Source organism: Loxodonta africana, chromosome 6 (assembly GCF_030014295.1).
Source record: "Loxodonta africana isolate mLoxAfr1 chromosome 6, mLoxAfr1.hap2, whole genome shotgun sequence".
NCBI classification, from domain to species: domain Eukaryota; kingdom Metazoa; phylum Chordata; class Mammalia; order Proboscidea; family Elephantidae; genus Loxodonta; species Loxodonta africana.
Window position 1 is genome coordinate 139,220,828 of NC_087347.1, and position 15,921 is coordinate 139,236,748.

Consider the following 15,921-nt stretch of genomic DNA (forward strand, 5'->3'; position numbering starts at 1 on the left):
CGCGCGCGCCTCGGGGTCAACCCCGGGAGTGGATCCCCGACGAAGTGTCAGTGGGAGAACGCGGGCGCAGCCCGGCCAGGCTGGACTCGCTTCCCCCGGCCTGGACCAATGGCGCTAGGGGCTCTGGAGGCACCCCTCGGCCCCGGGCGCCTGTGGGCGGGGCTTGGCAGGGTTCTGCGCGTCATTGGCAGAGGAGCGCGCCCCGCCTGCCGCTGCGCGCTTCCATTGGCTGGCACCGACAGGAGCCGGGCGGTCCGCAGCAGGCCCCGCCGCCCGCGGGGTCTATACTCGCTGGGCGCGCGGAGCTCCGCAGTCCGAGTGGACCTCGCAGGCCCGTGGCGTCATGAGTCGCAGCCTGGACTCCGCGCGCAGCTTCCTGGAGCAGCTGGAGGCGCGGGGCGGCCATAAGGCTGCGATCCTCTCCGGCGAGTTCCGCGTGAGTGAGAGAATGTGGACAGTCTAGTGGCACGCTCGGGCTCCTCTGGACTGCCCGGGACACCTGTTCCCTCTGGGCGTCCTGCCGCGCTTCGCCTTCTCTCTCTCGGAGTCCCGGGGGTGTCTCTCCTATTTTTCTCTTGCCAGCAGCCCTCTCTCCTCTCTTGCTCTGTCTCTCCCTGCCTTTGTCTTCACCTCTTGGCGTGGCCGGTCGGAGTGGTGCCCGCAGGGGCGAAGTCCCCCAGCCTGGGACGGGCGGGTCCCCTTGCACACCCTCGGGATTCTCGCTTCCTGCTCGCGCTCCGGGAGCAATCCCGCGGCAGTGCAGCGGGGAAGCGGCCGGCGGGCGCTCACCTATGGCTATATGGACCGCCGACCCCAGTGGCCGCTTCAGGCGACCCAGCGGTCACCCCGTGGTCATGGAGGAAGAAGGAAGTGTGAGCAGGGGGAAGAGGAACCAGGAGGACTGGCCGCGGGGGAGGGTGTGGACGCCCGGCCCTTTCCCAAAAGCAGCTGGGGCGCGTTACTTGGTGCCACCTTCAGTAAAAATGGGGACGTTAATGACCAAACTGGCCTGAGGATTGAATGGCTGATGTGAGAAAAGCGCTTCGCACATCTTGAACACTCACTTCATAGGAGGTTTTGCCACTAGTTATAAAGATTGTAAACATTACAATGGGGTAATGCAAAGCGATGCCAACCAAGCACTAATGAAGTGTCTTAGGTATGAGATACTATAGACACAATGAAACCTTATGTAACAAATATAGAAACATACTGTACAAGTACGTAGACACAATATATGGTGACTTCTCTATCAAATTTGGAAACATGAAATATGTAACACCCAAAAACCCAGGGCCGTCGAAATATATAATAGGTACGTAATAAATTCATATAAAGTATCTAATAAACCAAACCCATAGCGACCCTATAGGACAGAGTGGAATTGCCCATAGGGTTTCCAAGGCTGAAATCTTTACAGAAGCAGACTGACACGCCTTTCTCCGCCAACTGAGCTGGTGGGTTCCAACCCCTGACCTTTTGGTTAGTGGCCAATCGCTTTAACCACTATGCCATCACGGCTTCCTAAAATATGTAGTAAACGTGTAAAATAAATACAAGTATGAATAATTTATATAAACACATTTGAGTAATTTTATAAAATAATATATATAAAATAAATTTGATAAATATAACATAAATCTACTCGACGGCAATGGGTTATACATAAACGAGGAGCCCTGGTGATGCAGTGGTTAAGTGCTTGGCTGCATGGTTCAAACCCACAGCAACTCTGCTGTAGAAAAGACCTGGTAATCTGCTCTCCTAAAGATTACAGCCTAGGAATCCCAGTGGGGCAGTTCTACTCTGTCATATACGGTCACTGTGATGCAAAATTGATTTATCAGCTGATGGGCGCACAACAACAGTCTTGAGTATTGTCTGTGAGTTCTGTGTGGTCATTTCAATGAATTATCAAACCCAGCAGAGAAATGGAGAGTGCCGTGGGAGGGACAGTTGGTGTCAGAATTGGTGAAGATGGTTGAGAGAGGAGGTGTGTCTGACTTCTGCCTCATGAGAATCAGCCTTGGGCTATTGATCTTGATTCTCCTTCCCCCTTGAAGTTAGAAGAGGTCAGAGACTGCCCCCACGCCATTCTTAGGAAAGTATAAGATAAATCTGTAATAATTTAAGCAAATAAAAAAATAATTGTCTTCAAGCCAGTTCCAGGGTAGAACTGCCCCATAGGGTTTCCAAGGCTATAAATCTTTATGGAAGCAGACTGCCATATCTTTTTGCCTCAGAGCAGCTGGTAAGTTTGAATTGCCAACCTTTTGGTTAGCAGCTGAGCACGTTAACCACTGTGCCACCAGGGCTCCATAAATAGAAAAATAAAAAAAAAATTTTTAAATTTTTTTATAGGTATTGTAAAATTGTAAAACACTAAATAAGAAATGTACAACGAACGTAAAATGCATATTTTATGCAAAATGAAAACATACATAATACATGTGAACATATAATACCCATGTGATAGATGACACCATGCCTGTGTAGCATCGTTGGGGACAGTGCATAAGACCTGGTAGAGGTGCTCATGCTCTCTGGGCCTCGGTTTCCCATCTGTATAGTGGTACCTACTACACTAGGATGTCTTTGGGCTTAAATGATCACATGGGCATGAGCAAAGCACTTAGGGTGGTGACTGGCACACAAAAGGTGTTGCCAGGTGTTAATTATTATCATATTGATTATGAATACCTGATAATGATGGTAATATGCTATTCATTAATTATAATATAACAGTAATAGAGTACATTTTGTCTTTATATACATTTTGCGTATTGTTTTAGTTATCTAGTGGTGCTATGACAGAAATACCACAAGTGGATGGCTTTAACAGAAATTTATTTTCTCACAGTTAAGGAGGCTGGAAGTCCAAATTCAGGGTGTCAACTTCCTCTCTCTGTTGGCTTTGGGGAAAGGTCCTTGGAGATCTTCATGTGGCTTGGCATCAGTCTTCCTCCACCTCTGCTTTCTGGCTTGCTTGTTTTAATCTCTTTTATATCTCAAAAGAGATTGACTCAAAACGTTACCTGCACAAATTCTGTCTCATTAACATAACCCATTCCCAAATGGGATTATAGTCAAAAGCACGGAGGTTAGGAATTACAATAAATACTTTTTTGGAACATAATTCAATCCATAACACATATGCATTATATATTATAATTAATATACATTGTATATTATCGTATATTATGTTTATGATATATTAAATAATGCATAGTATAATACAATATAATGTAGGTGGAGTCCTCACTGTATGTGTGACCTGTGCTGAGAGACCTAGTTTATTCCTTATTCTGCCACTTCCTATCTGTGTAACCTTCGAAAATCGTTCAACTACTCCATGCCCCAGCTTTCTCACTGGCACAATGGGGATGTTAATAATAGTACCCACTTTGTAGGCACCTGTGATTATTTTATGCCCTTAGCACAGAAGCTGGCACAGAGAAGGTGCTCTGGGTCACCATTATTGTTAACATCATTACTAGCCAGGCTCTGTGCTAACCGTGGGTTCCTAATTCATCACTTGCCTTTGTATCACAATGAGTGTCCCCTTGTCACCAGGACTCTGATGTGGCTCTTCTCTCTCTCTCCTCTCTCCACTTCGTCTGTTCCCGGTGCCTCCCTAGGACATCCGGGCTCGCTCAGCCTCCTGGAAGACTGAGGGTGTCTGCTCCACGGAGGCAGCCAGTCAGCTGGGGAACATGAAGAAGAACCGCTACAAAGACGTGCTGCCCTGTAAGTCAGAGAGCCTTTCAGAGGGAGCCAGTGGCACTGTGCAGCAGTCCTGGTGTCAGCAAAGACCTCAGGTCACCCATCCTTAGCAGCCAGCTCTCTCAGAGAACCTTGCCTTGGCCACATTTCTCCTGAGCAGCCATGAGGGCAACTCTGTGGAATCTCAGGCCTTTACTGTCCCCCTCTGACTTTTGTCCAGGGGATTGTCAGGGCCTCTGTGACCCCAAACTCCACCTTTCTTGCTGGCAGATGATCAGACAAGAGTGATCCTCTCCCTGCTGCAGGAGGAAGGACATGGCGACTACATCAACGGCAACTTCATCCGGGTCAGGCTGGGGGTCAGGAGGGAGGAGGAGGTGGAAAGGGAGTGGTGGAGGAGCAGTCTACAGTGAACTTAGCCTTTGCCAGGGTGCAGATGGAAGCCAGGCCTACATCGCCACACAAGGACCTCTGCCTCACACGCTGCTAGATTTCTGGCGCCTGGTCTGGGAGTTTGAGGTCAAGGTCAGTTTGGGAAGAGTGTGGGTGGTCCTAATGCCGTGAATCTTCCTTTGCCCTGTTTCCTGACTCTGGGCATCTCCTCTCATCAGTGACCTTGTTAGTTCTCCCTTGATCCTGTTCCCACGGATCCCCTAACCCAGATCACCTCCGTCTCTTGTCTAGGTGATCCTGATGGCGTGTAGAGAGATGGAGCAAGGGCAGGTAAGTGTCTTCAGCCCACCAGAATATGCATGCCTTTGTGCAGCGAGGAGGGAGATGGAATCTTATTTGCTCCTTCCTGAACCCAGGACCAGAGGGCCCAGTTCTTGGAGGTACCTGCTGTGGCTATGGAAAGCTCACTATTACTTCGTTTAGTTTTTTGTGGATTTTTACCTTTTTATTTCTGTTCCTCCTACTCATCCCCCTAGTGTTGGTAACTCCCTTCTTGCTGGCTTCCCACCCCCACTTCATGCCAGAGACCATAGGCCCACTATCATCTGGCACTCCTTACACACCTAATCTTTCCAACACTCTCCCCTTTCTTTACTCCACTCTGGCCTCTGCTATCCCTCAGAGGTGCCAGAGGTGGCTCTGCCTCACGGCCTTTGCCTGTGCCCTTTCCTCTGCCTGGATCTCTCCATCACGACCTTCAGGTCTTTGCTCAAAAGTTATTTTTTCAATGAGACCTTTCTGAACCCACACACCATTTAAAATTCCCAGCATGCCCAATCTCCTTCCCCTGTCCTACGTTTCCTTTTTTTCCCACAGTTCTTACTGTGTGACCAAATATGGTCTATTTTGGCAAGTGTTCTGTGCGCACTTGAAAAGAATGTGTCTTCTGATAATACAGTAGATAATCTATGAATGTATTATGACGATTGTCTATCCTCAGTCTCCTCCATTAGAAGGTAAACTCCACAAGGGCAGGGATCTTTGTTTTGCCCATTGGCGTGAATAGTCTCCTTAATAAATGTATGTCAACACTGAGGGCACATAGCTTGATATAGACATGAAGCCTGGTTTCTACATCCTCACCTGCGCCATGGGTAGGTTGGGGCACAGGTAGAGTTGCCCTGGCATAGATGGCTAGTCCTGGAGGCTGCACTGAGGTGGTGATGATCCCTCTTTCATTCCTGATCGTGGTAATGTGTGTTTTCTCTTTCTTTCTCAATTTCATCAGTCAAGCTAGAGTGAAGATTAACAAACTACAGCCTGTGTGCCAAATCCGCCTTGCTTCCTGTTTTTGTAAATAAAATGTATTGGAACAGAGCCACCCTCAGTTGTTTGCACATGCCTGCTTGCACATAACAATGGCAGGCTTGAATAGTGGCAACAGAGGCTGTAGGCCCTTTACAGAAAAAGTTTGCCAATCCCTGGGTTTATCAATTTTATTAATTTTTTCAAAGAACCAGCTTTGGCTTTTATTGATTTTCTCTATTGTTTGGTCATTTTCTATTCCATTAATTTCCTCTCCTATCTTTATTATTTCCTTCCTTCTGCTTATTTAGGATTCGTATGCTCTTCCTTTTCTAGCTTCTTAAGGTGGAAGCTCAGATCACTGATTTGAGATTTTTCTTTTTTCATATGTAAGATTTAATGTTGTTAATTTCTCTCTAAAGACTGTTTTAGCTTCATCCCAAAAGTATTTCCTAATTTCCTTTGTGATTTCTTCTTTGATCCATGGTGTTCAATCGTGGGTGTTACCTAGTTTCCAAATATTTGGGGACTTTTCCACATGTCTTTCTGTTATTGATTTCTGGCAATTCCATTATGGTTAGAGAATGCACTTTGTTTGATTTCAATCTTTTTAAATGTATTGAAACTTTACATGAATATGGCCATAAATATTGTGTATCTTGGTAAGTGTTCTGTGTGCAATTTAAAAGAATGTCCATTCTGCCTTTGATATGAAGAATGTTCTGTGAATATCAGTTAGATCAAGTTGTTAGTGTTGTCCAGATCTTTCATATCTTTACTGACTTACTTCTCTTCATGCTCCATCAATTACTGAGAGAGGAATGTTGCATTTTCCAACTGTCTATAATGTCAATTAAGTTTGTCAATAGTGTAATTCAAATCTTTTATTATTCCTACTGAATTTTGTCTACTTGCTCGATTATTTCATGAAAGAGGAGTGTTGAAATCTTCAACTATAATTGTAGGTTTATCTATTTCTCCTATCAGTTCTGTTTTGCTTCATGTATTTTTTTTTTTAAATAGTACTTTAGCTGAAGGTTTACAGAGGAAACTAGCTTCTCATTAAATATTTAGTACACATATTGTTTTGTGACGTTGGTTACTACCCCACGATATGTCAACAGTCTTCCCTTCTCAACCTCGGGTCTCCCATTACCAGCTTTCCTGTACCCTCCTGCCTTTTCGTCCTTGCCCTAGGCTAGTGTGCCCCTTTAGTCTCATTTTGTTTTATGGGCCTCTCTAACCTTTAAAAAAAAAAAAAAAATTTTTTTTTTTCTAACCTTTGGGTGAAGGGTGAGCCTCAGGAGGTGACGTCAGGACTGAGTTAAAAGAATGCCTGGAGGCCATACTTTTAGGGTTTCTGCTTCATGTACTTTAAAGCTCTATAACTGAGTGTATATTCATATAAAATTGTTATGTTTGTGATGAATCGACCCCTTTTTCATTATGTACTGTACTCTTTATCTCTGTTAATAATCCTTTACCAAAGTGTACTTTGTTTGATATTAATTTATAGAGCCACTTAAAATTTCTTTACATTACAGTTTTCATGTTATATCTTTTTCCATTCTTTCACTGTTAGTTTGTCTTAATCTTTACTTTTAATGTGTGTTTCTTGTAGGCAGCATATTGTATTTAATCAATCTGGCAATCTCTACCTTTAATTGAATTATTTAATGTGTTTACCTTTAATGTAATTAAATATAATGTAATTATCAATACTGTCAGGCTGATTATCAGTAAGGTTGAGTTTAAATCTTTCATATTGCTATTTGTTTTCTATTTGTTCCATCTGTTCTTTGTTCCTCTATTCTTTCAGATTGAGAATTTTTTATGAATCTGTTTTATAGTCATTATTCACTTATTAGCTATACCTCTTGGTTTTTGGCAGTTCCTTTAGAGTTTGCAATATGTACCTTTAACTTCTTAGTCTGCATTTAAATGATACAGTACATATCACATAAAATATAAGAACTTTACAATAGTATATTTACATTTTCCCTTCTCATACTTTGTGCTATTGTTTCCATACATTTTAATTATATATATTATGTGTATATATATACACTCCACAATGCATTGCCATTATATTTCCTTTAGATTATTTTTTAAAAAACAGTTATATTGAGATACAGCCGGCATGCTCCTTAGAAGCAAGGATGGCTACACTGCACCTTACATACTTTGGACATGTTGTCAGGAGGGATCAGTCCTTGGAGAAGGACATCGTGATTGGTAAAGTCAGGGGAAAAGAGGAAGACCCTCAGAAAGATGGATTGACACAGTGGCTGCAACAATGAGCTCAAGCATAACAACGATTGTAAGGATGGCACAGGAGCAGGCAGTGTTTCATTCTGTTGTGCATGCAGTCGCTATGAGTCGGGACCGACTCGACAGCATCTAACAACAACAAAGCCCTGAAATACAAAGCCCTGATGGTGCAGTGGTTGAGAGCTCGGCTGCTAACCACAAGCTCAGCAATTCGAATCCACCACCCGCTGCTCCCTGGGAAACCCTATGGGGAATTTCTACTCTGTCCTGTAGGGTATATATGAGCTGGCAGCGGGTTATATTGAGATAGAATTTAAAGTGCACAGTTCAGTTGTCTTTAGCATATTCACATAGTTGTGCACCAACTACACTGATCATGGCAATCAATTTTGGAACATTTGCATCATCCCATAAAGAAATCTCATGTCCATTGGCAGTTACTTCACATTTCCTGCAAAACTCTACAGCCCTAACCCCGTTGCTGTCCAATCGATTCCAACTCATAGCAGCCCTATAGGAGAGAGCAGAACTGCTCTGTAGGGTTTCCAAGAAGTGGCTGGTGGGTTCAAACTGCTGACCTTCTGGTTAGCAGCTGCGCTCATAACCACTATGCCACCAGGGCCCCAGGCAACCATTAACCTACTTTTGGTCCAATAGACTTTGCCTGCTCTGGACATTTAATATAAATGAACTCATACAATATGTGTTTTTTTGTGACAGACTTTTTTCACTTAATGTTATGTTTTCAGGGTTCATTGTTTTATTTTAGTATGTATCAGTACTCATTTTTTATTGCCAAATAATATTCCATTTTACTTATCCACTAATCAGTTGATAGAATTTGTGTATACTTTTTGACAAGGAGTCTTGGTGGCACAATGGTTAAGTGCTTGGCTGCTAACCAAAAGTTCAGCAGTTCAGGAGGTGGAGCCGAGGTGGAGCCAAGGTGGAGGAATAGACAGATGCTTCTGGCCAGCCCTCTTTACAAGAAAGACCCCCAAAAAACAAGTGAAACGAGTATATTTATGACAAGCTAGGAGCCCTGGGCATCAAAGGCAATCTTAGAAAATGAACAGGGGGTAGGGAGAGGAAGAGATCGTTCAGAAGCAGAGAGGAGTTACTGGACCTGAATCACAGGGAGCCATCAGGCGCTATTCCCGGGAGTGGTGGACTGGAGAAACAGCCAGCCACACAGCCTACTCACACCTCTGGAACCAGAGAAGAGTGGTGCTCTCGGCAAAAGCTAAGCACTTGCATCTATTTTACCACACCCCCCCACGCCTAAGCCAGCTTCAACAGCTGAATTTCTTGGGCCTCAGATAGGCACTGCTGAGCGCCCAGAGCCATCCTCCCGGACTTGGAGAAGGAAAAAATTTGCAGTTGCGGGAAAAGATAATTTTGCCAGCTCCACTAACCGGGGGAGCTCAGTACAGAAGCGGCTGTTGTCCAGGCATAAACGGTCTGTGGGCTTTGAACACCTTTCCCCTCTGCATGGACCTGTATGGGCATATTTCAGGAGAACAGGCCCTTGTTGGTAGACTCCAACCGTTTCAGCTGTGCGGTGGAGACATGGCTGTTTGATTTTTGACATTGTTTTGTCTATTAAACAGGGTCTTCACCTACCCACATCTGGGGCCTAAGGACTGGTAGCTCCACTCAGGCCACCCAGCCATATGCGACAGGGGTCCAGGGATAACTGGTACCTCCCAATGCTTACAACCAAAAACTTTGGGTGCCCATGGTCCACCTGCAGAACCCACCCACCTGCACACTGTAGGGAACAGGGACGAGCTTTCCTCAGAGACACTCGGGCATTGGTTCTAACCCCACTGCCTTGTTGAGAGCTTGACCCACTGCTGCAACCAGATACCGGTACCTACATCAATCACCCCTGCCCCTCTAAGACTGTAGGACAGAGCCTGTACCACATACTTGATGATCACCTACCTGAACACCTGAGATGAATTCATACAAGAAAACTGAATGGACTCCTAGACTGATATACCTGATAACAGCTCTAGCCATCTGGTGACAGGACGTCAGAGCTCCAAAGGCGAAAATAATCAGGCTAGCTCACTCAAGCAACCCGTGTGGGTATATCAAAACAAAACAAAGCAAGAAGCTATGACACAGTAAGCAAGCATAAACTACTACAATAACTTATAGATGGCTCAGAGACAACAGTCAATATCAAGTCACATAACGAAACAGAACATGATCACCTGAACAAGCTCTCGAAACAAAGAATCCAGTGATCTTCTAGATGAAAGTGCATTCCTGGAACTACCAGAGCCAGAATACAAATGATTAACATATAGAACCCTTCAAAACATCAGGAAGGAAATGAGGCAATACGCAGAACAAGCCAAGGAACACCCAGATAAAGCAATTGAAGAAATGAGAAAGTTTATTCAGGAACATAATGAAAAGTTTAATAAGCTGGAAAAATCCATAGACAGACAGCAATCAGAAATTCAGAAGATTAACAATAAAATTATAGAAGTAGACATCTCAATAGAAAGTCAGAGATGCAGAATTGAGCAAGTAGAAGCCAGAATTTCTGAACTCGAAGATAAATCACTTGGCACTAATATATTTGAAGAAAAATCAGATGAAAGAATTTTAAAAAATGAAGAAACCTTAAGAATCATGTGGGACTCTATCAAGAGAAATAACCTATGAGTGATTAGAGTACCAGAACAGGGAGGGATAAGAGAAAATACAGAGAGAATTGTTGAAGATTTGTTGGCAGAACACTTCCCTGATATCGTGAAAGATGAGAAGATATCTATCCAAGATGCTCATCGAACTCCACATAAGGTAGATGTTAAAAGAAAGTCACCAAGATATATTATAATCAAACTTGCAAAAACCTAAGATAAAGACAGAATTTTAAGAGCAGCTAGGGATAAATGAAAAGTCACCTACAAAGGAGAGCCAATAAGAATAAACTTGACTACTCGGCAGAAACCATGCAGGCAAGAAGGCAATGGGATGACATATTTAAAAAATTGAAGGAAAAAACTTCCCAGCCAAGAACCATATATCCAGCAAACACTGTCTCTTAAATATAAAGGTGAAATTTGGACATTTCAAGATAAACAAAAGTTTAGGAAATGTGTAAAAACCAAACCAAAACTACAAGAAATACTGAAGGGAGTTCTTCAGTTAGAAAATCAATAATATGAGGTATCAACCCAAGACTAGAACACTGGGCATAGCAATCAGAAGTCAACCCAGACAGGGAAATCAAAAAAACAAAGCAAGATTAAAAAAAAAAAAAAAAAAGCTCAAAACAGAGTAACAACGATGTTATCATATAGTAGAAGACAACATCAAAACAATAAAGAGGGACTAAGAAATGTAATCATAGACCTTCCATATGGAGAGGAAGATATGGCACTACAGAAAAACAAAAGTCAGGTTTAAATTTAGAGAAATAGGGGTAAATAGTAAGGTAACCACAAAGGAGACAAAGTATTCTACTCAACAAAATAAAATACAAGAAAAAAAAAAACTCAGCAGTAATAAAATCAACAACAACAAATATGAGGAAAGGACAATATATAAAGATACTCTACTCAGCACATAAAATTAAGTGGGAAAAAGAAACTGTCAACAACACACAAAAAAGATATCAAAATGAGAGCACTAAATTCATACCTATCCATAATTATGTTGAATGTAAATGGACTAAATGAACCAATAAAGAGACAGTGGCACAATGGATTAAAAAACACAATCCATCCCTATGCTGCCTACAAGAGACACACCTTAGACTTAGAGACACAAACAAACACTCAAAGGGTGGAAAAAAATATATCAAGGAAACAACAATCAAAAAAGAGCAGGAGTGGCAATATTAATTTCTGACAAAATACAGTTAAATGCATCATAACGGATAAGGAAGGATACTATATAATGATTAAAGGGACAATACACCAAGAAGATATAACCATATTAAATATTTATGCACCCAATGCCAGGGCTGCAAGATACATAAAACAAACTATCAGCATTGAAAAGTGAGATAGACAGCTCCACAATAATAGTAGGAGACTTCTACACACCACTTTCGGTAAAGGACAGGACATCCAGAAAGAAGCTCAATAAAGACATGGAAGATCTAAATGCCACAATCAACCAAGTTGACCTCATAGACATATACAGAACACTCCACCCAAGAGCAACCGAGCATACTTTCTTTTCTAGTGCACATGGAACATTCTCTAGAATAGACCACATATTAGGTCATAAAGCAAGCCTTAGCAGAATCCAGAACATTGAAACATTACAAAGCATCTTTGACCATTAGGCCATAAAAGTGGGAATCAATAAATGAAAAATCAGGGAAAAGAAATGAAACACTTGGAAACTGAACAATACCCTGCTCAAAAAAGACTGGATTATAGAAGACATTAAGAATGGAGTAGAGAAATTCATAGAATCCAAGGAGAATGAAAACACTCCCTATCAGAACCTTTGGGACACAGCTAAAGCAGTGCTCAGAGGTCAATTTGTATCAATAAATGCACACATCCAAAAAGAAGAAAGGGCCAAAGTCAAAGAATTACCCCTACAACTTGAACAAATGGAAGGAGAGCAACAAAAGAAACCCACAGGCACCAGAAGAAAAGAAATAATAAAAGTTAGAGCAGAACTAAATGAAACAGAAAACAGAAAAACAATTGAAAGAATTAACAAGACCAAAAGCTGGTTCTTTGAAACAATCAACAAAATTGGTAAACCACTGGCCAAACTGACAAAAGAAAAACAGGAGAGGAAGCTAATAACCCGAATAAGAAATGAGATGGGCGATATTACAGCAGACCCAACTGAAATTGAAAGAATCATATCAGATTACTATAAAAAATGGTACTCTAACAAATTTTAAAACCGAGAAGAAATGGTTGATTTCCTAGAAACACACTACCTACCTAAACTAACAGAAACAGAGGTAGAACAACTAAATAGACCCATAACAAAAGAAGAGATTGAAAAGGTAATCAAAGAATTCCCAACAACAACAACAAAAAAAGCCCTGGCGCGGACAGCTTCACTGCAGAGTTCTACCAAACTTCCCGAGAAGAGTTAACACCATTACTACTAAAGGAATTTCAGAGCATAGAAAAGGATGAAATACTCCCAAACTCATTCTATGAAGCCACCATATCCCTGATACCAAAACCAGGTAAAGACACCACAAAAAAAGAAAATTACAGACCTATATCCCTCATGAACTTAGATGCAAAAACCCTCAACAAAATTCCAGCCAATAGAATTCAACAACATATCAAAAAAATAATTCACCATGACCAAGTGGGATTCATACCAGGTATGCAGGGATGGTTCAACATTAGAAAAACAGTTAATGTAATTCACCACATAAATAAAACAAAAGACAAGAATCACATGATCTTATCAATTGATACAGAAAAGACATTTGACAAAGTCCAACACCCATTCATGATAAAAACTCTCAGCAAAATAGGAATAGAAAGAAAATTCCTCAACGTAATAAAGGGCATTTATACAAAGCCAACAGGAAACATCATCCTAGATGGAGAGAGCCTGAAAGCATTCCGCTTGAGAATGGAACCAGACAAGGATGCCCTTTATCACTGCTGTTATTCAACATTGTGCTGGAGGTCCTAGCCAGGGCACTTAGGCTAGAGAAAGGAATAAAGGGCATCCAGGTTGGCAAGGAAGAAGTGAAAATTATCTCTATTTGCAGACAACATGATCTTATACACAGAAAACCCTACTAAATCCTCAAAAAAACTACTGAAACTAAGAAGAGTTCAGCAGAGTATCAGGATACAAGATAAACATGCAAAAATCAGTTAGTTTCCTCTACACCAACAAAAAGAACATCAAAAAGGAGATCACCAAATCAATACCATTTACAGTAACCCCCAAGAAGATAAAATACTTAGGAACAAATCTTACCAGAGATGTAAAAGACTTATACAAAGAAAACTACAATATACTTCAGCAAGAAACCAAAAGATACCTACCCAAAAACCCAAAGATACCTACATAAGTGGAAAAATGTAACTTGCTCATGGACAGGAAGACTTAACATTATAAAAATGACTATTCTACCAAAAGCGATCTATACATTTAATGCAATTCTGATCCAAATTCCAATGACATTCTTTAATTAGTTGGAGAAACAAATCACCGACTTCATATGGAAGGGAAAGAGGCCCCAGATAAGTAAAGCATTACTGAAAAAGAAGAACAAAGTGGGAGGCTTTACTCTACCTGATTTTAGAACCTATTATTTCTCCACAGTAGTCAAAACAGCCTGGTACCGGTAAAACAGCAGATACATAGACCAACGGAACAGAATTGAGAATCCAGACATAAATCCATCCACATACGAGCAGTTGATATTTGCCAAAGGCCCCAAAACATTTAAATGGGGGAAAAGACAGACTTTTAACAAATGGTGCTGGCATAACTGGATATCCATCTGCAAAAAAATGAAACAAGACCCATACCTCACTCCATGCACAAAAACGAGCTCAAAATGCATCAAAGACTTTAAAATTTAAAACGATAAAGATCATGGAAGAAAAAATAGGGACGTTAGGAGTCCTAAAAAAAAAAATACATGGCATAAAGAGTATACAAAACATTACTAACAATGCAGAAAAAAAACTAGATAACTGGGAGCTCCTAAAAATCAAACACCTATGCTCATCCAAAGACTTCATCAAGAAAGTAAAAAGATTACCTATAGATTGGGAAAAAGTTTTTAGGTATTACATCTCTGATCAGCACCTGATCTCTAAAATCTACATAATACAGCAAAAACTAAACTGCAAAAAGACAAATAACCCAATTAAAAAATGGGCAAAACATATGAACGGACACTTCACTAAAGAAGACATTCAGGTAGCTAACAGATACATGAGGAAATCCTCATGATCATCAGCCATTAAAAAAAAACCCCGTGCCGTCGAGTCATTAGAGACATGGAAATGAAAACTACAATGAGATTCCATCTCACTCCAACAAGGCTGGTATTAATCCAAAACACACAAAACAATAAATGTTGGAGAGGCTGTGGAGAGACTGGAACACTTATACAGTGCTCGTGGGAATGTCAAATGGTACAACCACTTTGGAAATTGATTTGGCACTTCCTTATAAAGCTAGAAATAGAACTACCAAAGGATCCAGCAATCCCACTCCTTGGAATATATCCTACAGAAATAAGAGCCTTTACAAGAACAGATATATGCACACCCATGTTCATGGTAGCACTGTTTACAATAGCAAAAAGATGGAAGCAACCAAGGTCCCCATCAACGGATGAATGGATAAATAAATTATGGTATATTCATACGATGGAATACTATGCATCGATAAAGAACAGTGATGAATCTATGAAACATTTCATAACATGGAGAAATCTGGAAGGTATTATGCTGAGCGAAATTAGTTACAGAAGGAGAAATATTGTATAAGACCACTATTATAAGAACTCAAGCAATAGTTTAAATAGAGTAGAAAATATTCTTTGATGGTTATGAGAGTGGGGAGGGAGGGAGAGAGAGGGATGTTCACTAATTAGATAAGAACTACTCTAGGTGACAGGAAAGACAACACACAGTACAGGAGAGGTCAGCACAACTGGACTAATCCAAAAGCAAAGAAGTTTCCTGAATAAACCGAATACTTCGAAGGCCAGTGTAGCAGGGGCGGGGGTTTGGGGACCATGGTTTCAGGGGACATCTAAGTCAATTGGCATAATTAAATCTATTAAGGAAACATTCTGCATCCCACCTTGGAAAGAGGCGTCTGGGGTCTTAAACGATAGCAAGCAGCCATCCAAGATACATCAACTGGTCTCAACCCACCTGGATCAAAGGAGAATGAAGAACACCAAGGACACAAGAAAATTGTGAGCCCAAGAGAGAGAAAGGGCCACATAAGCCTGAGACCAGAATAGCTAGATGGTGCCTGGCTACAACCTATGACTGCCCTGACAGGGAACACAACAGAGAACCCCTGAGGGAGCAGGAGAACAGTGGGATACAGACCCCAAATTCTCGTAAAAAGACCAGACTTGATAGTCTGACTGAGACTAGAAGGTCCCTGGTAGTCATGGCCCCCAGACTTTCTATTGGCTCAGGACAGGAACCATTCCCAAAGCCAACTCTTCAGACATGGATTGGACTGGACAATGGGTTGGAGAGGGATGCTGGTGAGGAGTGA

General features: G+C 41.6%; 1 protein-coding gene across 7 annotated transcripts in view; it reads left to right on the plus strand.

Annotated features, from left to right (window-relative positions):
• The first annotated feature begins 286 nt into the window (after positions 1-286).
• Positions 287-15,921, plus strand: part of PTPN18 (protein tyrosine phosphatase non-receptor type 18) — a 49,391-nt gene continuing 33,756 nt past the window's right edge. For 5 of the 7 annotated variants that reach the window (XR_010322346.1, XR_010322348.1, XR_010322345.1 and 2 more), the window contains exons 1-5: positions 302-436; positions 3,639-3,747; positions 3,994-4,070; positions 4,153-4,248; positions 4,408-4,446. Coding sequence is in view for 1 of the 7 variants with exons in the window: in XM_023556097.2 (XP_023411865.2) it covers positions 344-436; positions 3,639-3,747; positions 3,994-4,070; positions 4,153-4,248; positions 4,408-4,446 (414 nt within the window). In the remaining 6 variants the exon portion in view is untranslated. Of the gene's footprint in view, positions 437-3,573; positions 3,748-3,993; positions 4,071-4,152; positions 4,249-4,407; positions 4,447-15,921 lie in introns of all 7 variants that reach the window. The other 2 variants (XR_010322349.1, XR_010322350.1) reach the window with 2 other exon arrangements.